The sequence below is a fragment of the Trachinotus anak genome, unplaced genomic scaffold (genome assembly GCF_046630095.1).
Source record: "Trachinotus anak isolate AG129_WGS33_773 ecotype Australia unplaced genomic scaffold, CSIRO_AGI_Tana_v1 ptg000025l, whole genome shotgun sequence".
NCBI classification, from domain to species: domain Eukaryota; kingdom Metazoa; phylum Chordata; class Actinopteri; order Carangiformes; family Carangidae; genus Trachinotus; species Trachinotus anak.
This window is the reverse complement of record NW_027273876.1, coordinates 4,488,303-4,510,774: the sequence shown is the minus strand read 5'-3', so window position 1 is coordinate 4,510,774 and position 22,472 is coordinate 4,488,303. Positions and strand designations below refer to the sequence as shown.

General features: G+C 39.9%; 2 protein-coding genes across 4 annotated transcripts; one reads left to right on the top strand and one right to left on the bottom strand.

Moving 5' to 3' along the window:
* Nucleotides 1-5,940: 5,940 nt before the first annotated feature.
* Nucleotides 5,941-10,698, bottom strand: arl3b (ADP ribosylation factor like GTPase 3b). 2 transcript variants are annotated; one of them, XM_071463068.1, is made up of 7 exons: nucleotides 10,562-10,698; nucleotides 9,839-9,943; nucleotides 9,166-9,309; nucleotides 8,372-8,488; nucleotides 8,155-8,205; nucleotides 7,219-7,404; nucleotides 5,941-7,101 (listed from the first exon to the last, which is right to left on the bottom strand). In XM_071463068.1, exons 2-7 carry the CDS (start codon nucleotides 9,839-9,841, stop codon nucleotides 7,054-7,056), a joined length of 549 nt encoding a protein of 182 aa, XP_071319169.1. In that variant the 5' UTR covers nucleotides 9,842-9,943; nucleotides 10,562-10,698; the 3' UTR covers nucleotides 5,941-7,053. The 2 variants fall into 2 exon arrangements, with proteins under 2 accessions (XP_071319169.1, XP_071319168.1); XM_071463067.1 differs by lacking the exon at nucleotides 9,839-9,943 and having other exon boundaries at nucleotides 10,562-10,689.
* Nucleotides 10,619-21,814, top strand: sfxn2 (sideroflexin 2). 2 transcript variants are annotated; one of them, XM_071463064.1, is made up of 12 exons: nucleotides 10,619-10,758; nucleotides 14,077-14,355; nucleotides 16,307-16,477; nucleotides 16,568-16,666; nucleotides 17,447-17,522; nucleotides 18,022-18,107; nucleotides 19,410-19,470; nucleotides 19,557-19,623; nucleotides 19,715-19,764; nucleotides 19,846-19,895; nucleotides 20,006-20,053; nucleotides 20,959-21,814. In XM_071463064.1, the coding sequence occupies exons 2-12, from the start codon at nucleotides 14,201-14,203 to the stop codon at nucleotides 21,056-21,058; spliced, it is 963 nt and encodes a 320-aa protein (XP_071319165.1). In that variant the 5' UTR covers nucleotides 10,619-10,758; nucleotides 14,077-14,200; the 3' UTR covers nucleotides 21,059-21,814. The 2 variants fall into 2 exon arrangements, with proteins under 2 accessions (XP_071319165.1, XP_071319166.1); XM_071463065.1 differs by lacking the exon at nucleotides 10,619-10,758 and adding an exon at nucleotides 13,854-13,989.
* The last annotated feature ends 658 nt before the right edge of the window (nucleotides 21,815-22,472 follow it).

Here is a 22,472-nt window from a genome sequence, read left to right as displayed (position 1 = left end):
TCTCTGCTGTCAACTCTGTATGTGCAACTCCTGTTTTCTCATGTTCGTGCAAAGGATGAGGGTGGTGATGGTCCATGTTTTTGTTATTCACCCATGAAAAGACCAAAACCAACAATACATGAGTACATCAGTACTTTCCCACTTCCCTTCCCTGTCTGTGGCTCTCAGCCCTAAACCCATTGGTTCCTACTGAAGATGTAGATGATCAAAAACTGGTCACAAATATGTTTTAAAAAGTGGCTGGGAACTGTAGTTTTTAGTATAATAATGCACTATTTTCAGATGTGGATTAATACGTATTTGGGGTTATTGCGTATTCAAGCCTGCGTTTCCTGGTTTCTGTGCGATCTCCAGCCCGCTCTGATAGATTCGCAGGTCACGTGCTCACTCAGCCAATAGAAACACTGCCGCACTGGGGAGTGGAGACGTTATTACTCTGCTGTGCTTTGTCCTTATTTTTAGTTCATTATCACATTTTCACACTAAAAACTGCAACATGGCGCTCTCACATTTACAGCTTGTGGTTGCTGTGATTAATATTGATGTATGGCCTGTATCCCAAAAAGTGGTACCAGGTCCTTTTTCATATTATCATCAGAGTTATTGTAATTACAAGTTTCCCACAAGTAAATAGCAGTCATGTCAAAATCAAACGCATCATTTTAAGTGGGAAACTTACTTTTCAAAAGCTCTGTTAAACAGCCTGCGTGGAAACCAAACAAACACGGATACTTCACGCCAAACAAAGTCCATTTGTCTGTCTGATTTAAATAAGCTTAATGAAATTGTCAGTGCAGTTTTGCTGATTAACAGTGGAGAGCTGTGGCACGGACAATACTTGTTAGCTGGATCAATTAATTGTTGGTTTTGGTCTTTTCATGGGATTTATTTACAATAACAAAACTCGCCGAACTTATCCTCTTGATATTTCCCACACTTGCACAAACACAGCATTTGTTTTCTGTTCCATACATTCATCTGCTTACTCTTCATATGACTTCAAAAAGAAAGAAAAAAAACCCAACATCCTCCCACAATCTCTGCCGTTCCTTCTTAAACATGAAAACTATCTGTCAGGCTGCCTCTTTCTCAGCTTGACATTTCGTCCAGTGGCGTCTTTATTCATCTTAAAAGACACATTAATCGACGGAAAAACCCATTTAAACAAACTTTTAAATATCTGTGTCCACCCAGTGCAAACAGGGCTCATGAGTATGTGTGGGTGGAGGCCTGCAGAGAGAAAACAGGATGGAGAGAACAAATCTTGAGATGAGTAGTCAGTGTGTGAGAGTGTGTGTGTGTGTGTGTGTGTTCCCCTCAGCCTGATTAAGCTGTTGCATTACTGCTTTCCCCTACCCAGCACTTTGAGCCTCAATCCCATCCAGACTGCAGGGATGATCCAGTTGAGTGAGTCAACAGGGAAAGGGAAATAAAAACCGCTCAGGTTTTTGTGCAGCTTTTTCTTTACAGGAAGACCATGTGATGTGCCCAAAAGCTCCAGAGCAGCTACTCAAAGGAAAAGTTGAACATTTAGAAGCTCCAACACAACTACAACATGTTCTCAAAGTCGAGAATTAACTTTCAGTCTCAAGTTTTTTCATGGTTCTGTGTGATACAGTCATTTTCACACGTGTGAGTTAGAGTTTCTGAACACCAGTTCTTTCCCTCTAACAACATCCAGTGGTTAATGTACACGTAAAAACAAACATTTTAATCATAGTGACTCCTCTCGCTCCACCCTCATCTTCCTCCCACCTCCTTCCCCTCTCGAGCTGGTGGAGGCAGAGGTCTGATGTGCTGCCTTTTTTCTCACGTCAGCAAACCTCAGCAGAGACACAGGCAGCCAAGAACTGTGGGGTCGGAGGTGCAGCATAAATTACAGCACTGCTTTTCTGTCTTTGACACACACACACACTAACAAACACTCCCCCTCTCTCTCTCCTGACACACATTTTCTCACATTTGCACACACAGCTGCTGAACAGCTGTCTGATCCATGAGAAGAGAGAAAGAGGCAGTAATCTGGTCGCCTACGTCTCCCGATATGTATCTGACACACAAACACACACGGTCTGGCTCCTTTAAATTATGCCCCCAATGCACACACACACACACACACACACACACACACACACAGAGTAGGGAAAAGCTTTTACTTACTGATAAAACAACCACAGAACTTTTTGTTCTCTCATTTTGAGGTTTCAACAAACATATGTAGATAAAACGTACCAGAAAACAAGATGGACTCTTTGACCCTGCACTCTATACGCTCCTCACAGCCCTAATCCATTATAGGAATCGTGTGGCATTATGGGAAAAAAAGTCTTATTTGCTTTGTGACAGAGATGGATGAGAAAATCGATGCCTCTCTCGTGTCCGCAGTGGCGTAGCACAAAAATCTGGGCCCCTTCCCCTTTTAATACACCATAATAAAAACATAAATTAAAACCTGTACAAATACTTTAACCAACAATTAAGTGACACTGTCTTAGACACAAAAAATGGCCTTTAAAACTAGCCAACAGTTTTGTATTTCAAATAATGTAAGAAATATTACATTAAAAATACAAAAAATGTCATTGAAAACTAACTCTAAATAAAGTTTTTGACGTCCTCCCCATGTTGGGGACTCTGAATGTCTGTAAGTTAAATATAAGGCTACAACCAGCAGCTGGCTAGCTTAGCTTAGCATAGAGACTGGAAGCAAGGGGGAACAGTTAGCTTGTCTCTGCCTGTCTTCTAGCACCTAAAGCTCTTTGATTAACACAGTAGAGCGTGTTAATTTGCATTAAAACTAAGTTTTCATACATTGTTTTTTGTATGGATTAAATAAATAAGATGTAATCTCTTGATTAATGAGCTTCAGCAGCTAACGTTACTGTTTGACAGGCTCGTTTACCTTTGTTTCCTTATTAGCTTAAAACTTGAGACTGAAAGTTAGTTCTCGTCATCGGAAACAGCAAATAAAACAATCTCCCCACTGTCTCCATCAAATGGTCAGTTCAACATGTTTATTTACTTTCTTGCGGAAAGTTAGATGAAAATATTGATACCATATCTGTCTATATGCTAAACCTTGAAATTACAGCTAGCAGCCCGTTAGCTTAGCTTAGAACAAAGATTGGGGAAGCAGCTAGCCTGGCTCTGTCTGTATGTAAAGAAATAACATAAAATAGAATAAAAAATATTTCTATGTTCACTTGTTAACAAAAAACAGTTTAAAGATGACACATGGTTCTGTGGGTGTTGTGGTTTAAAGGTGCTACACAGCGCTAGGCTAGCTGTTTCCCCGTGTCCTGTCTTTATGCTAAGCTAACTGTCATGAGAGTGGTATTGCCTTTATGTTTCTAAATGTGACTCTCAGGGTGTCTCATACTTTCCGAGGCGCTTTGTCAAAATTAACGGGGAGTTCAGAGCCGCAAATGAGGAACAATGCAAGTACATTCTGTCTCTGAGGAGAGGAAGATTGGACAATAAGAAGCTTTGTGAGAAAAGAAGAAGAGGCCGTTTGCAAGTCTCTGAGGGCTTCTAAATCAGTCACATACGATGTTACGCAAAGTAAAACACAGCACATCACTGTTCCTACAGCAGGAACACACTGTTTGACATGTGACACCTTCAGATGTCCTCTTATTCATGATTTGAAAGTGATCTGGAGTTCAGAATAAGCCGGTAAAGATGATTTTTATGATGCTTCTTGAAGCTTTAAAATGATTTTTCAGCTGTAACACAAACAAATACTAACACATCCAGATAATAATCTGGATCTGACTGAGCCTGGGAAGAACCCATCACATTTAGGGGCAGATCCAGATCATTTACAACGAATCTGATTTTTATTTTCCTTTGAGGTCTGGTGAACGTTGTTTGACATCAGCCTTTACGTGTGTCTGCACTCTCGGTGTGATCTTTAAATTTGTACTGTAACTAAATGAATCACTACCAGGCCGTTTTCAAAGAAACCGATCCTCTGAATCAGCTTCCTCTGATCCACCGAGACTGTGTTCAGCTTCATAGTGTCTGTCACAGTCTCCAACAACATCACAGCGGTGCGTGTTATTTTAGTTTTCTGTACATTGTGAACACAAGTGACTGCAGAGGGATGATAATCACATGTGTTTCTGATGTATCTTAGATACAAAATACTGGTCATCAAGTTGTCCAACTAGCATTGCTGGAAGAAGTACTCAGACCTTTACTTCATGTGAAAGTATCAATACTACAGTAAGAAAATACTCCATTATAAGTAGAAGTTTTGCCTCCAAGTTTTACTTTTAAGTAAAAGTAAAGAAGCATTATAAGCAAAATGTAGTGAAAGTATCAAAAGTGAAAGTACTCATAATGCAGAACTGCCCCTTTTACAGTGTTTGAATATGCTGTATAACCTATAACTGTAATATTATCACCCACGAATCACTATGTCAAGATAAAGGAACTGATTTAAACTACTTACTCATATTATGATCAACTTTTTTAGTAACTTAAATGTAAAAATAAGTGTGTGATGCTCTTAAAATGAGACAGAATAAGGAATTGCTTCTTAAAAATCAGAAAATTCTGTTAAAACTTCTATTAAACAGCTTGAAAATGTGATTTTTTTTCACTAAATTATGAGAAAATAACACTTTTAAGCCATTAGTTTGTCATTCACCTGCAATTACTAATATTAATACATCATTATTAAAGGGTACTACAACCCATCCAACGGAGAATGATTTTCAATAATTTGGCAACCCAAATGTTTTTCTTATTAATGGATTATAACCGATCTACAAAGCTTTGAGAAATTAAACCTTATCAGAAAGTGGTAGTGGAGCAGAGGATCCGAGCGGCGCAGCCTCCCCTGCTCAGCCCAGGCCCTGAGGCTCTCACCCAGGCGGGAGGATACAGCGCCACCTGTCTGAAGCTCCTGCATGCCAGAACAAACCAAATTTTGATTTCAAATGTAGTGTTTTGCAGTTCATATTCTGTTACAGCTCACTAAGAAAGAAATGACATTTTTGTACAATTTGTGATCAAAGTATGAAATGTATTGATCTTCTTTGTTGCTGTTAGAAATAACACAGGCCTGTATTTTTAGTTATGATCAGCTGATAAACACACAAAATACTAATTTGTCATTTAGAAGTTAAACTTTGTTTGCACAGATCAGTGGATCTTGACCTTTTCTGCCTGTGTGGCCCTTTTATACAAAGTGATGTCTACATCTAAGACTTGTGAGCAGTAAATCAAAGACTGATTTTCCTTCTCAGATTGTCTAATGTCAATAATTAGTAGGTGTCTGAGGAGCACAAGGTCCATCTACAGCATATTGTTAAAAAGATATGAAGACATTTCTACCTTAGAAATCATCTTCATGACTGGTAAAGGTGAAAATACCTGTCATTTATGTGGGATAATTGTTCTTAAATTTGCTTTGAACTGTCTCTGACAAGTCATAATTTGTCAGTGAGACAATACAGTCACGTTGCCACATTGGCCTTCTTTGTTTTCATGTAACTACATAACAGTTCTTCAGAGTAATGTTTGCAATTTAATTTTAAAAGTGATCATATTTTTATATTTAAGTAACAGTGCTTCTTATTTCTCTTATTATCATGATTTATGTTTAGTTTTGTTTCTTCTCTCTTCTATTATGTTTAGTCTGTTAATTGCATTGTTTTTGTGATTTATGTGGAGTAGCTGCAACATCTCTATCCATCCATCCATCCATGCTCTCCACCCCCAGCCCCCAGCTGCTGTCTCCCACAGAGGCCTCTCCACACAGGCTCAGTTGTTGTCATGAACAGCTGACTCCACCTGCTAGGGGTGAGTGAGCACTAGAACCTATTTAGATTTACAAAAAAACAAAAAAAAAGAAAATGTTGCCCACCGTGATCTGAATGAACTGCAGTCTGTTAGTGCAGGAAACCACTTAATTCAATAAAAATAATGAAACATTTTTCTTATTTTTTTATTCACATACAGTACCTTCAATTCTGGACAGATTACATTCAAGAATATCAAAAGGACACGCCTAAAGAGTGAATTCCCTCACTAATCCAAAGAGCACACAGAAATGCATCAGGACATACAGTACATACAGTATACCTCTGTTAAAAATCTGCCAGCATATATTAGATATGCAAATATTATAGACTACAAAGTACGGCAGGGTGACATATACTCTATAACATGTGCATAACGTAACATATGAACACAGGGCCAAGCTATTTACAGTTGATCCAAAAAAAAAAAAAATGTAGTTCCTCTTAACCTTTGAATCTCATTTTTTTTTTATACATATTAACATGTACAGTATTATTCTTTAGTGGGGAGAGTCGGACTGTTTCTCCAACATCCTTAAAATCACACACACCACACCAGTTGTTTGAGAAGCACTCTACACTCTACTTCACCATAAATAAAACAATTACAAAAATATACCTCACTTCAAACAGAGCCATAGCAGGAAAAGCGCTTACAGCCATCGTGGAATGATAAAAAAAAAACAAAAAAAAAAAACAAAAAAAAAAACAACATGTCAACCTGTAGGAAGGAGATGGAGAAAAAGATGATGGGAGATGGGAGGGGTGGTTGGAGGTTGGGTGGAGGAGGCTGGTTTCCAGGACAGAGTGCGAAAGAGTTTAAAGAACAAGCTGGAATTCCAATGAAAGACAGCGGTTTAATGGGAATGTTTGAGGTTGTGACAGGCTGTGGATGGTGGCTGGGATTGGCTGGGGCACTGATGTTGACGTGGGTGGACCTTGGAGGAGCAGAAGGGGGTTGATTTCCTGGCATGGTTTTCCCTTTGAAGGCACCCCCCCCCCCTCCTTCTTTGTAGAGGAAGATGCGCAGAAAAATGTGTTGAGATTAGTAGACATCAGCGATACAGGAACGCAGGGGGTTAAAAACTCCAAGTCCATGTTGGATTAGTAGAGTGTTTACATTCACAGGTATATCCCATAGTACTAAGGCTCAGGAGGGTACAATGTGTGTCAGTGTCAGTGTATATGTGTGTGTGTGCTGCTGCTGCTGTTCCTCCTGAGTAGCAGAAGACTAGAAGCAAAGCTATTTTTTCTTGGAGTTGACGCTCTTGCAAACCCAATTCATGCCCTCCTGAAAGTGGATTTAAAAAAAAAAAAAAAAAAAACATCAGCATAGTGAGAAGAAGAGTATAAAAGAACAAAAATAACATTAATGCAAAAAAAAAAAAAAAGGAAAAGCCTGACTCACCTGAATCCCCTCCCCGGTGAGGGCGGAGCAGGACTGGATCTGCCACATGCGATCACGGATGGTGTGCAGGTTGAGACCCTCTGCGATCTCGGAGGCCGGGGCGGCTGTCAGCAGGTCCTGTTTGTTTGCAAAGATCAGAACTGGAACACCACTCAGCTTCTCTTCATCCAACAACTCAGCCAGCTCCTGTAACACACACACGCAGCCGCACATCTGTTAGTTATACATTAAGACACACACACAAATACTCTCACAGAAAAGAAGCAGCACCAGCGCTGTGTGTTAATAAAAAACAGAGCTGCAGACTTCAGATGTGAAAGTCACAGCAATGAAGACTTGACTCCTGTGAGACTTCATGTAACTTCCATAAGCCTTGATTGGACCTCAAAACAAAAACATTCTTCTATGACAGAAAATTTTATGTTTTTGGGGTTTTGGACTGTTGGTTGGACAAAACAACAGGATTTCTGCTGAGCTTAAACCTCTGCAGACCTCTTAGTACCACATAGAATTTAATTTGATACCTATTTCACAATCATATCAATAAAAGTATGAAATATATCAATGAAAACAAATCAGGATAATATGGCCTGGAATGATTTGAAAAGTGCATTAATTAAGCAATATCACAGGAGAGGGAGTGATGTTGTATTAATTCGGTCGTAGGTATGAGGCCACAGGCTTTTGTACAACAATTCTTCAAGTGCCTAATAGTAGGAATAAGCAACAACAGATTGTGATTTGTTTGTTTATTTCACCATATATTTGGCTACACTAACACAAATAGTTCTGCAACTGGTACTGGAGTGTTGTAAACAACACAAACATTTTCCTGACCTGACCACCAGCGTGCAGATACTCTGACAGAAGTCATTTGTATGACAGTATTTAGTACACATATAGTGCACACTGACTCAGAACCGTCCCAGCACATACCTGACCTGTCTCCTCAAACCTCTTTCTGTCAGCGCTGTCGATGACATAAATCTGAAACAAAATGCAAGTTTTCTGTGTTAGTATGTTCAGCAGGTCCTCGGTGCTCATGTATAAAAAACAGTGACTTCACCAAAGACGAGCAGATCCAAACTGCAGGGTAAACTTTTAATAAAAACACAGCTTCTTTGCAGTGTCTGGTGCATTAAAATCCACTCACCAGCACATCAGTGTTTTCAAAGTAGTTTCGCCAGTACGGCCTGATCTTCCTCTGGCCCCCAATGTCCCAGACATTCAGTTTAAAACCCTGCGACTGGACACTCTTAATGTTGAATCCCTGGACAGAACACAGAAGTGGATTAGACAGGGGAAGCAGATGCAATTCCTGGTGCCAAAAATTCATACATCTGCCAAGGAGCAAAGTCCCTCATCCTTGCTGTATTATTTTCGCTCCAATAAAAGTCAGTTTACAGTACTGTCCAAAAGGCAGTTGTGAGATTTAGATCCTTATCTTTTATGCAGTCCCATCAGGGAAGTTTCTGATCAGTCTTGAATTTATTTTGTGGCATGACAACAAGCCCAAACATACAGCCAGAGTCATAAAAGAAACTTCAACAACAACCACACTTCAACAACAAGAGGAACAAGGAGTCCTGCAACAGATGGTCTGGCCCCCTCAGAGCCCTGATCTCAACATCATGGAGTCTGGCTTGGATCACATGAGGAGACAGAGGACACTGAGACAGAACCGTGGCAAGTTCTCCAAGATACTTTGAAAAACCTACCTGCCAAGTATTTTGAATAACTGCGGACAAGTGTGTTAGAACTGGTGCTTTTTAAATTGTGGTTGAACCAAATTTATTTTGTTTTTTTTCCTGTTTACTGCTCATTGTAAGAAGTTAACTGATAAATTAAAAGTATTCATGACATCATTTTTTAAGCATCCTCACTTTATATTTAGTGCTTAAAACTTTTGCTCAGTACTGTGTGTGTGTGTGTGCCTTTTCTCCACACCTGTGTGGGGGTGATGTGGCTGATGTCCTCAGATGCCAGCTGTTTGAGCAGGGTGGTCTTCCCGCCGTTGTCCAGACCCAGCAGCAGTATCCTAACCTCCTGGTCTGGTGTGCTCTTTAGCTTACGTAGGATGGACAGCAATCCCTGCAGCAAGCAATGAAAGGGAAGACAGCTGTGTAAGGTTATTTTGCCGGGGGTGGATGGATGGATGGAGAGGGGGGGGGCAGTTTTGCAGAATAACCACCATTGCAGAAATAGCCGGACTCCTCACTTAGAGGCCGTACAAGTGCTTTCCAGTCCCCCCACCACGGCTTTTGATGATGGGCTCAGCTAACGGCGCCATCAGGTGAGAGCAACAACAGGTCCTGTGAGCGGCCCGGCACATCATCTCCATTGTTTTTTTCCTTTCTCTGCCTCCAGGAGCAGTTGTTTCGATACACGGCACGCAAATGGGAGCTAAACACAGCTAATGTGCTAAGCTAATCTCCCCTGATAACTGAACGAAGCAACAAGGCAGCTTCAGCAGTTGAATGCTTTTCTGGGTAAGATGCGGACGGAGAAAGCGATTAAACTGGAGACGGGTGCGAGTGAGAGACGTTAAATGTGGTTATCTGCTCATTTTAGAGCTCGGTGTTTACAGTTAAGAGCTAATTATTGGATAAATTGAACTCACCATCTTGTTGCCTTCTCTCCTGGAGACGCCGCCGAGGGTTACTAAGGGGGGTGACGTCAGACGCACAGTTACGTATAAAACTGGATCTCATGCTGGTTTCACGTACTGTCGGTAAAATAGGAAGAAGATGAGAAAACAGCTCAGGCCCGAGCAAAGAGTGTCCGCACATCATTCATTTTCACTTTATTTTTACATTTCTTGATGTTTAACACTAAATGATTAATCGTTTCACTGAAAAAAGAACAATTCACAGTGCTCTGAATCATTAGCTGCATCCCCGAGGAGTGTGTTAGTGTTAATACTACATAATTTTCATGTAGTGTTGCAGCCATTCTTTCTTTGTTGACATGTCTTGTTCTTTTTCACCAGATACTGTAAGTATCACAAGTTTCTGTCAACAAACCGTCTGCAGAAGCACAACAAAAGAAACGGATTTAGACTAAATATTAGGTGTGGCCACTTTGGAATAATGCGTGAAAACACCCAAGTCGGTAAGAATGGGTGTTTTTCTTTCTCTTCCCATTTTGGTGACGATGCATAATTGCAGTTTGACACGAACGTTTTTACCCACTGGAATTGCCATATTTACGACTCTTGTGATAAGACGTGAACGCAGCACCAAAGTATTAGCTTCGTGCTAAATGTTTCAAATGAAGGGAAATCAGTAGCTCCACGATTCATTTCCTGGAGGGTTAATAAGCTCCTGCTCATGAATCCACGCACCTCCATCATATGAACGAGTCTCTTCTGTGTTTTCACTTCAGCTCCTGCAGAAACCCGGGAGCGTTGGTCGGTGGGGACCTGCCCCAGCCCCTGATTGGAGGACGGCCTGCCACATGCACATTTCTCTCCTCTGCCACATTGAGCTCTTCTGGTTCACCTGACGGGCTGCGGTACTTTGTGTCTGCGGCTGAAACGAGGTAAGTGTCCGGGTTCTGTCTGCAGGTTCTGTCTGCAGGTTCTGTCTGCAGGTTGCAGCCCGCTGTTCCTCTGTGATTTCTGCAGAAGCTGGCTGCCAGCTCCAGTGGTGTTGCATCACTCTGCATGCTCCGACTGACATTTCATTTTGTTGGACTCAACACAGCACCTCACTCTGTCCACTTATCTGCCTGTTACACCCAATGCAAATGTAGATTCACACATTTTCTGCATAAACAAGTTTAAAACCGCTGTTGACTGATCAGCTGATAGTCATCCAGATGTCTTCAGATGTTAGCTTAGCTTAGCTCTGCAGATCCAGTTTGTCCACCTCAAGCAGCTTATGTTACCAAAGTACTGGGCTTAAGTACAAATCTGAGGCACATGTACTTGACTTGAGTATCTGATTTCCATGCCACTTTATACTTATACTCCACCACATCTGACAGGGAAATGTACTTTTCACTCCACTACAGTTATCTGACAGCTGGTGCTACTGGTTACTTTACAAATTAATAGTTTTACACACAAAGCTTATGAAGAGCTAAGAAAATATGATGTTTTGCCATAGATTAAATCAATTAGTTGATAATTTTGGTAACTGAGTTATTCTTCATGTAAAAATGCCAAAGTTTTGATGGTTTCAGCCGCTCAGTTGTGACAATTTGCTGCGTTTTCTTTATTTTTATTATTATGTTATTGATTGTAATTCATCTTAATTAAAATGTGAGGTTTGACCTGCCAGTTGGACTAAAGCAGTAATACAGCTGAATCTGACAATTGTTTTCATGATTAATTAATCACTCCAGCTCAGCCAACTACAGCAGGGAAATGCTGCTCAAACAATAATGAATGTGTAACAATAATCTAATCAATAGATGAGCCATAGTTTTTGTCAATATGACTGCAGATTCATTTTCTTGTCAGCTCTACTTTCCAGATTCTTGCATCAGTTTACTATTAATAGACCATTTTCATGATATAGTTCAAGTTGCAGGTCTGTAAACGACAACGCACCTGCAAACTTTCAAACATATCAGTGACGATACCAAAGGTTTCTTTGTGGAAACATGAGCATTAACAACTGTTTACAATTGCTGTGTTTATGTCAATAACATGGGCAGCCTGGACGCTGCAGTGGCTCAGCTGGTTTCAGTAGAAGACAAGAAGTCATAGAAACAACCCAAGACAGCTGTGTCCACCGCTGGAAACAGCTTCTTCCTTCTGTTAAGTAAACAGCTGTTAATGGGGACGTTGGCTATGAAGCAACAGCAAAACATGCCAAACATTTGCAGGTCTCAGTTTTTCAAATGTCAGGATTTGCTGCGTTTTTCTGTTTTTAATATCATTGTAAACTCAATATCTTTGTGTTTTCGACTGTAGTTCGGTCAAAACAAGCAATTTTTACACATTTTATAAACCAAATGATGAATCTGTTAATAAAACTATTCAACAGGATAACCGCTAAGGAAAATCATTATTTGCAGCCTTAGTATATCAGGGCTGCTTGTTATTACATACAGTGTTTCCTTTACAGGCTGATGACCCAGTTTCTCCACAGGGAGCTTCATCCTTTGCTGCCTGTCAGTCCTAATCTTTGTTGGTATATTGTTATTGGTATGTCATGGTATTTAGGGCCACTTTGACTTTTGGCTCGTGCTCAGTGTTCCCCACAAGGTTCTGCAGGCCTCTACCCTACTTTCTAAACAAACAGCTTCAAGAACAATCCGGTTCCAGCCGGACTGAGCCTTCAGAGAGCACTGATATACTGCTCTCCTCTCCACATGCCCTTTATTGACAGATCAAACCACACAGGGCCGGTTTCTGTTGTGAGATTTGTTTTCAGATAATTCCTACAGTAAATAATTAGTCATGTAGTGTTAAATATGTACAGTGGGATGTTTGAGCTGGATCAGCAGTTTCTGGATCCTCCAGTTGGACAATGGGAAGCAAAATGCTGCAGCAGCAAAAACCCAAAATGACAAACTGTGGAACCATTTACCAGGAGGTGGTCAATGATTTCCAGTGGAAGTGATAATTTTTTAGGGAGGAACAGGAGTTTATGTTTGTCTAGGGATATGTTGAGTTCGAGCCCAAGGGCGCATGTTAGCAAACAACAATTTACAACAGCCTGGGAGGCGGCTATATCCAAAAAACTACAACCTGGTGCTGTGCATAATATATAGAACAACAGTATCTCAGTGATCACATCCACAGGGTTCATAATACAAAGACGGGTAATTTAGAGCTTTCACTGGTAATTCTCATTATTGTTTAATCTACTGATAATTAATTGATAAGTCTATAAAATGAAAATGAGTCTATGAAGTGAAAATGGAAATTCTTAAAAAACAAAGTCATCTCTTCAAAATGCTTGTTTTGTCCGACCGTCAGTCCAGAACCCAAAGATTTTTCAGTGACTGTCACACATGACAAAGAAGAGCAGCAAATCCTCACAGCACATCTTTGGTGTTTCTGCTCGAAAAATGGCTGAAAGATCAGTCAATTATAAAGGAATTAAGATAACTAATAGATTAAATCGCTAATTGTTGCAGCTCTAGGATACCGACTCCATCAGATTCTGTGGCTCCAGGAATTAAAATAATCTACCTTTTAGCTCTGATTATTTTCTCAATCAATGGATGAATCATTTTGTATCATAAAATGTCAGAATAACTGTGAGAAAAATGCCTGTTTATGATTTTCCACAGCACAGCATGTTCTTCAGGACATGTAGCTTGTTGTAACTGACTAACTGTATGAAGCCCAACACTGTTCAGTTCACTGTTATATATGACAAAGAAAAGAAAAAAAATCTTATGTATTTTAGGTTTTTAACTTGATTTTATTAATGATAATTTACATTATCATACATGTAAGTAATGATTATTTTCATTATTGATTAATCTGGTAATTATTTTCTTGATTTATGGTCTCAACTATAAAATGCCAGAGTGATGAAAAAATAATAATTACAGATTTGATAATGAAAATAATTATTGGTTGCAGCCCTTATATCTATTCACCTGGACTCAGTGCACAATAGACCAGTGGGCATTGGAGTTCAAAGTTCAAAGGTAAAGTAATGTCTCTCCCTCCGACCCACTGAACTAAAGAGCTGTTCATGTTACATCAGCTGGTTTGACATCACGGTCAAACACATCAACCAGATTGTGACATTCGTGTAATTCGTTCATTAACTATAAATCGCTTAAGGCTTTACTTACAGCCGGGTCGGTCTCTTGTGTTTTTATGTTGTATCATTTCTTTATTTCCAAATCCAGCAAGTTATATTAAAAACATCCCCTTTTCTTCTCCAGGTTTTGACGGCAGCTGCTGAGTAATCGTCTGCAGAGAGAACAGAGGCCAACCGCAGGCTTTTAACCTTTTAATGCATTAAGTTTGGACTCTTTGGTTGGGACCCTTTTTTTTTTTATAACCACAATGGCTTTGAGTTCGTTTGACATCGATGCACCACGATGGGATCAGTCCACATTTATGGGCCGACTGAAACACTTCTTCAACATCACCGACTGTCGAACGGCGCTCTTACCTGACTCACGCTTGGATGAGGCCAAAGCTTTAGTAGAAAGCTGCAGGTGAGAAAATGCACAAAAAAAGATCTAATGAAACTGAAAATAGTGTCACACAAATTGTAACCAACTCATTTAACTGTTCATGACAATCCTCAGGCTCATGTTGTAAATTTCTGAAGTCGGTTTTTCAGCAGTATGAGAGAAAATTTACAATAAATTAGAGAGAGAAGGTAAAAACTAAAACATAACATATGTTTGTCATACTATTCCAATAATTTTGGACATTAAAGTATATTATTATTCTTATATTTATGAACAGTATCTATATCTCTCGGAAACACTTGAATTTTATCTGTAAACACAGAATTATTGACTGACATCACAACCTCTTTAAACAAATTTTAGAGATACTATGTTTAAAGTTGTAATGCTCATGGTCACAGGCAGTAACACCAAGTGTAGCTCCAACACTTGTTTTCAAAGTTTCTTTGACAGAAATACAATAAAACATTAGTGTATCTGTTACAGCGCAGCCAAACAAACTCATTAAGTTTTCATAAAGAAGTTTGTCAATAATAATAGAGTTTTGCAGTAGGTGGAACTATTTCTGGTGCATTTGGTCCTGGAAATCTTTCTCATTTTTTCCATTAAAAATATTTCATGACTCACAGTTGGGGCTCTGCTACGCCTCGGATCATTGCAAAACTCTCTCGGCTCAATCATCAGCCCAAGTGATGAATAACTAATTGCAAAATATCTGATTTCTTGGATAAAAAGTCAAGGGTATGAGCTTGTGTTCATGAAATTTTCAGGGTAGGAGTTAACTACGACTCCTATGGGGTGTTTGGTGCGATTATACCCCAGCAACTGCTCCTGAGGCTCATGGGTATTGTAGTATTTAGACCTGGCTACCACGTCAAAATGATGGACAAAACATGATTTCTCTGAAGCAAAGTGAAAATAATTAAAACTGGTGGTCTTAACATAAAGCTGTAGGGTTGTGACATTATCCAGGAGAGTCCCGGGTTAGTGTGATAAGTAACGTTAAAGATATCACTATATAGGAATGCACTATATGGGTAAACTTCTCCGGGACTAGCAGCCTCTCCCGCTCTGTTGAAACTGTGATCTGATTACATGCTGCACATGTCGCCTGCAGCTCTTCAGCTAACTGCTCCTCGCTCTCCACAATGTTCAAAACTGATCTGCTGTCAAAAAATGCAAAACATGCAAAACATGACTCGTCTCGTTTCTGTAGAAGCATTTTGATGGATGAATGAATGAATGAACGCAGTCAATGGTAACTCTGCTGACAGTAATGTCATCTTCCCTGTGATTGATTCAGAATAAAAGCCACGCCATGTTTCGCCGGAGCGCTTTCAGTGTGAAGCAGCAGCAGTATGAACCTCTGTTTACAGTAACATTAACTTAAAACAGCTCTGATACTGTGTAAAGAGAGTGAACACTAAATGGTGAGGCTGACGTCAATGAGCTAAAATTAAAAACCATAATGCTTGATTTCATGCCGCACTGTTTCCTGTGAAACTTTTGTGCTTATGCAGGCGATTTTATTCCTATGTGGAAGTGACAGACCACATTACTAACAATAAAAAATGTAGAAATAAAAAAAGGAATTACTGCTTTGCTGCTTTTTTTGTGTTCTGTTGCTACATTGAATATTTTGGGGTTCTGGAGAAAACAAGTAATTTGGTCACTGTGCTTTTATCACCATTTTCTGACTAAACAATCTATCAATGGAAAAAAATGAATCCTGAGATTGATTGATAATGAAAATAATCAGTAGTAGAAGCTCTGGAAAGAAGCATAAAGATGGTGCACAGCATGTAAAATCTGTTTCAGGGTGGATTTCCCCTTGGGTCAACATTTTAACCGTGTCACCTGCAAGATTCAACATGAAAAACGAGCCACAACTCAAAAAACAGGCTTTGCAAGAACATTTCTGTAGGTATGAAAATGCGAGTGTGTCCATTGTGTGTGTTTTGACGTTCTCCAGGGCAGGATCCATCCCTCCCGGCACCACAGAGGAGCAGCTCCACTACGCCAAGAAGCTGTACGACTCGGCCTTCCACCCTGACACAGGAGACCGTATGAACCTCATCGGCCGCATGTCCTTCCAGGTCCCTGGAGGGATGGCCATCACCGGCTTCATGCTGCAGTTCTACAGGTAGCGAAGAGCAAACAGGATGAGCTGCTTTTTACCACATGCTGCAGTTTCACAGAGGAAGCTTCAGAGGTTTCATAACTGTGTTTTTAGGACAGTTCCTGCTGTGGTGTTCTGGCAGTGGGTGAATCAGTCCTTCAACGCTCTGGTCAACTACACAAACCGCAACGCTGCCTCCCCAATCACTCCCAAGTAAGAACGAACGAGGCTCCGTGAGCACTTGTGATGTTAAGAGTCTCTTATCCAGACAAAATCCACATGTAGTACACTTTCCTTCTTCGTTTACACATACATGTCTCTCTATTGTTGCCTGCCTTGGTTTTACACACAAATCAGGCTCGGCCACTCGAGCTCAGGAGCTGTTGGTAATGCACCAGAAATAAATAAATAAATAAAAACACCAAAGAAAGAATAGCTACAACAGTATTTCTTTTTTCTTTTTTTACACGCTTAACTGCAAGACTGTGCAACCACCTACAGCTGAAGTGGATAACATTATTATCTTGTAATAACAGTCTGGGATATATTAGGCTGTAAGGGAACAGTGGGTTCTGTTTGTCAGTGTGTTGGATGTGGGAGAAACAGCTTGGAGTATGTTGAAGCTTGTGAGGTGCTCCGGATCAGTGAGTTCGTACCAGCACTGATCTGAGGAGGGGCAAATCAGCGACGTGTTGGAGGATGTGGGATGGAATAAGACCCCACAGGGCAGCTTCAGAGGTCTCGTAGAGTCCGTGGAGCTGGACCTAACGCACATGAGTCTGTAAAGATGACGTAAAGATGTAGTCCATCTGTGGGAGTTCTTCTTCTGGTGTTTTTCAGCTGGCTTCAGGTGCATTACCACCGCCCTCTGAAAACCAGCTCACACTGAAACAAACATGTGGCTAAATATAAATAAATGTGTTTTTAAACCTCATCTGAATGTGACAAGTGTTAATGGATCTGTCTGTCCTGCGTCACTGTTGTGTCTCTCAGGCAGATCGGAGTCGCCTACGTCACAGCAACCAGCACAGCGTTAGCGACGGCGGTCGGACTCAACCTCTACACAAAGGTACAAACACCAGCTCACTGAGGGCTTAGTGTTTTTAATGAGTCACTCTTTAAACTTAATTTATCACCAATCTCATCGGGATAATTACGAACAGTTAATCATGCAGGTGTGTTTCCTGTCTCGTGTTAGCAGCAGAAGAAATGCACTAAAAAAAACACTGAGACCAAATCAGCTGATGTTGAGCCTGAAAGTTCATTCTTGAGCTTTTTTAAAATAGAAGAGAAAAAAAATACCATAAGATGCTTTTAACTGCATCCTATGATCTTGTTTCCTTCCACAACAGGGGCTATGATATACTTGTAAATTTAGAGATATACACAGATGTAATATGCATCAGATCATAACCCATCTAAACTCTTATTATTGACACCTGTACTACTGTAATATCAAGTCTGTTTTGGAGTGATGTTTTCTGCTGTTTCCTACATATTTGGATCAGGGATTGTGTCGTCAACACCTGCCTTATGTTTCTGTTTCCCCTCTCCACGTTCTCCTGCAGAAAGCTCCTCCTCTTGTGGCTCGCTGGGTCCCGTTTGCAGCAGTGGCAGCAGCCAACTGCGTTAACATTCCTATGATGAGACAACAGTGAGTCTGTCCTCTCTGAACTCCTAAAAAACACTTATTGTGCAGATTTCATTGGTGAAATCAAAGTGTCTCTCTCAGAGCAGACATCCTGAGAACGCCCAATCACAGCACATTTCCTGTGTTAAATGATGAGATGAGGTGTTCACGCACCGTTACTGATCTTAAAATAGAGGCGAGACATGTTTGGCACTGAGTGGGTCTTTTTTTAAAGGCTGTGATTACGTACGTGGAGTGCCAAAAATAAAATTAAGTTAAATGTAAATATAGACTTTTTTTTTTTTTTTTTTTTTTACCCACACACGCTGCATGACAACATCAGTTTGTTTACATATAAATACACATACATAGAGTCATGCATGTACCTTTTTATATACAGTTTATCTTCCTGTGTGGGAGGTTGTGTGCCCCACAGCTGCAGATATGAGTCTCAAGTCATACTTAAAGGAGCACTCCACCAATTTTACATGTTAAAGTCAATTTGTTATTTCCAGGGAAAACTGAGACTGTAAAATCTGCTGCGGCTCAGGAAGAGTTTTAATTATTCACTTTAAGCTGAGGAATCTCATTTTGGACTAAGCAACTACAAATTTCTGTTACAAACCGGAGCCATGGAGTTTTGACAAATTCAGGCGTATACCAGGAAGTGGGGGTTTAATAAAAAATGTGTAGAGGTGCTTTATGGGAAATGAAGGATCCAGTGTTTTTGAACCTTGGCTCATACTCAAGACTAAAGGTCAGGATGTCTCAGGCTTTGCATCAATTATGCACATTTTTCTTACTCACTGATTGATCCCCATGAAATATGGCAAAGATATTCATGTTCACCAGTGGATGAATTGTAATGAAAATGTTATGGAAATCACAATATGGCCAAGTGCAATATTCAAATTGCAGGAGCTGCATTTTTTTCTGATAAAGGTAAAATGTGTCACAACCAGCCATAAATGAAGCATTGTGGTGCTACAGAGACGCCCTGGCCGACAAATCATATTCTCCAGATGTAAAGGAACATGTTTGTTTGGTGTAAGACCCAATAAAAATCACACCATCATCATTTTATATTATTTTTTTCTGTGCGAATTGAATGAAAAAATTTCCAACTAAAATCGTGACTGATATCACTTATAATCTGCCAAAATAATAAAAAAATATATTTTTTTTTTGCATGTAGTTCAGCCCTCCTGTTCTCTTAACTTTTTATCGAACACCATCATCAGGTCAAATTTTCCATGTGTGCAGCGCTTTGAGTTATGACCAAATACCTGCAGCCATAACGACAAACCTCTCATGTCGTCTTCTCAGGGAAATTCTGAACGGCATCGCTGTCACAGATGAAAACGGGAACAAACTGGGTCACTCTACGGTCAGCACTCTGCGTTATCTATGTATTTAAAAATGTAAATGTGCAATAGATTTTCTTCACAAATCCATCTTTCATCTCCTCCACAGAAAGCAGCAGTAAAAGGCATCACGCAGGTGGTCATCTCTCGGATCACCATGGCCGCACCAGGAATGAGTACGAGGACAAAGTTTCAGTTCATAAACATTTTACTGAGCTCTTCAAGTTATCCTCATCCTCTCTTAACTTTTCTCTTCTCCTCTGTCAGTTATCCTCCCCATCATCATGCAGAGGCTGGAGAAGTACAAGTTCATGCAGGTCAGACCTCTGTCTTCACTGGTGAAATCCTCAACATGAATATGTGCATGTGTTATCAAGTCTTTTTCTGTCTTTTCACAGAGAATCACTTTTCTCCACGGACCAATTCAAGTGATGATGGTTGGCGTGTTGTAAGTAGGAAGGGTTAAAGGGTTCACGGGAATTTTAACGAGCATTCAGCGCATAGAAAGAAAAATTAACTTTTGTTCTTTTGGTTTTTTGTTTTTTTTTCTTTTTGAAGTTTGATCTTCATGGTGCCGGCCGCCTGCTCCCTGTTTCCTCAGAGATGGTAATGAACCTGTTTCTGTACTTTAACCTGCTCACACATGTAGCTTATAAACTTAACGGTGCATTTTTATCCCACTGGTTTTAGTCAGACTGGCTTCGTTGTCACAAATAAATTTGAAAGGCAGTTATCTGTAATTTTTTATTCTACTATTTAATCAGTTTTATTCTGCTGTAGTTTGTTTTTATCTTATATTTTACTTTGTTTTTAATCCTGTGTTCTTTTTATTGTCTGTTTATATTGCCTTGTTTTCCTTCTACATCTCGTCTTAATGCCTTTATGTCTTTATATGAAGCACTTTGAATTGCCCTGTTGTTGAAAAGTGCTTTACAAACAACTTTGTGTGGTGCTGAGAGCAGGAGAGGACAGACAGAGCTTTAAAGAAGATAAGATTTAGCTCATTTCTGATGTTTATTAGTAAAAGTTTTGATGGAAATCTGTATGAAAAATGCCTGAAATGAGCATTTTGTAATTTATCTTAGTGTGGACACAGTCTGAGATGTTTGGAAGATGAAGATTAGATTATTATCTGGTTGATTAAGGAATGTTTTCCTATTCAAGTGAATATATAGTACCTTTTAGTAATGTATAGGATATGTTTAATATAAAGGTTATATTTCAAATTACATGTTTGGGAAATGGGCTGATGGGGTTCGGGAATTTTATTTGTGAACCTGAAAATGTTTTTAAAGCGGATGAATGAAAATGCACTGTTACCTAATTCCACTAATGGATTTAGTCTGAGAAACTCGTGCCCTCTCCAGCTCCTGTTCTCATTTGTAACGATTAGGACAGTTTGTTTAGTCTGAAACGTTCTGCATAAGCAAACAAACCAGCATTAGTTTGTTTAATCAGACTAATTCTGACCACGTTCCTCTTCTCCTTCCTCACCATCTTTCTCTCAACAGCTCCATGGCTGTGTCGAAGCTGGAGCCGGAGCTGAGAGACTCCATCGCGTCTCGATATGGAGACAGCGTACAACGAGTTTACTTCAACAAAGGCCTCTGAGGCTGCGAGCGGTGGTTACTGTCACCTGCACAAGAGCAGATACTTGTGTGTTCATGTCCGTTATCTTGATTTTCTAATAAATAGTCCTGATGAAACGCTCGTTAGCTTCGACATCTTCAGATTGGTGCTTATCGGTGGGAAAGCTGTGGGATTTTTGATCAATCATGTTGTTTCTTTTTTTATCTGATTCTACTTGTCTTTCTCTCGGGTCGAATGTTTTCTTACGTTAAACATGACAGACAAAAGGGGCACTGTGTTCTCCTGCTGAGAAACCAAATGATCTCCTCTCAGGAACAGCGTGTTTCTTTGCCAGATTAGATCTGTGTTAGTTTGTCTTTCCTTCTGTGACTCGTCTGGAGTTGTTTTCTTTGCCTGTTTAGTGTCTCAGTGTTGGAAAATGCTTCTGTCTGCCAAGCCTCCTTACAATCTGTGCCTTCTACAAAGTGGCAGGAGCAACAACGCTGCTGGATTGTCTGTGGGTTTTTGTTTTTTTCTTTTTAATTATTGGCTTCACTGTGAAACCAGAAAAATGTTTCTATGCACAGGTTAAAACTGAAGTAGTCATGCAGTGTTGTGTGAGAGAAACTGTCAGATGTGGAAACTGTGTGGTTAAAGGTGGAGGACACTGCCCTCTTCTGCCAGAACAAAGGTAGATGCTTGTCTTGTTTGCATGATTCATCTCATTTGGATCATTTCATCATGTAAACTCTGACTAAGCTGGAATAAAAACACACAAATATTTGGAATATACCACTATATAGTGTTGTTGTTTTTAATCCTGCTTGCAATCAAATGAACTATATTAAGTTTTGGCAACATTTAGGGTGAAGAGTTTGTCAGATTTGAATTTTAGGTTGTTTTTTGATGAAACCTCGTGGACAGACTGACTCATGATCTCAGCAGCTCCCAGACAGAATGAGGAAAAACTGCAAACTCAGCATCTGCAGTGACTGATTTATGTGAGTCATGTGAATGTTGGGACCTCGTTGAATTTTGCTGCAGCTTTACTATGACGACAATAAATTGTCCTCCCGTTTCCAGCTGAACCTGCTGTCCCTGAACTGACACAAATTTATTTTCCGTTATTAAATGCTGTGCATATCCAGTCAAATAAACACTGTAGCTACTGACATCAGAGAAGACGCAGAACTACAGCACGTCCAGATGTGCATTCAACATTTTACACTTAGGAAAACAACAGATGTGCAGAGGTTTGTTATTAGTTCATCCTGTGAAGGTCATGTTCAGGGATGGAGTGTAGGTGGGTGGATGTAGCTTATGTGCAGAAATGTGATAATTAAATTCAAACTACATCCTTTCAAAAATGTACATTTGACAGTTATGTAAAAACAAACTTCATATTACAACAATTGAAACAAGAAAAAGAGGATGACAGAAGAAAATAAGATATTAA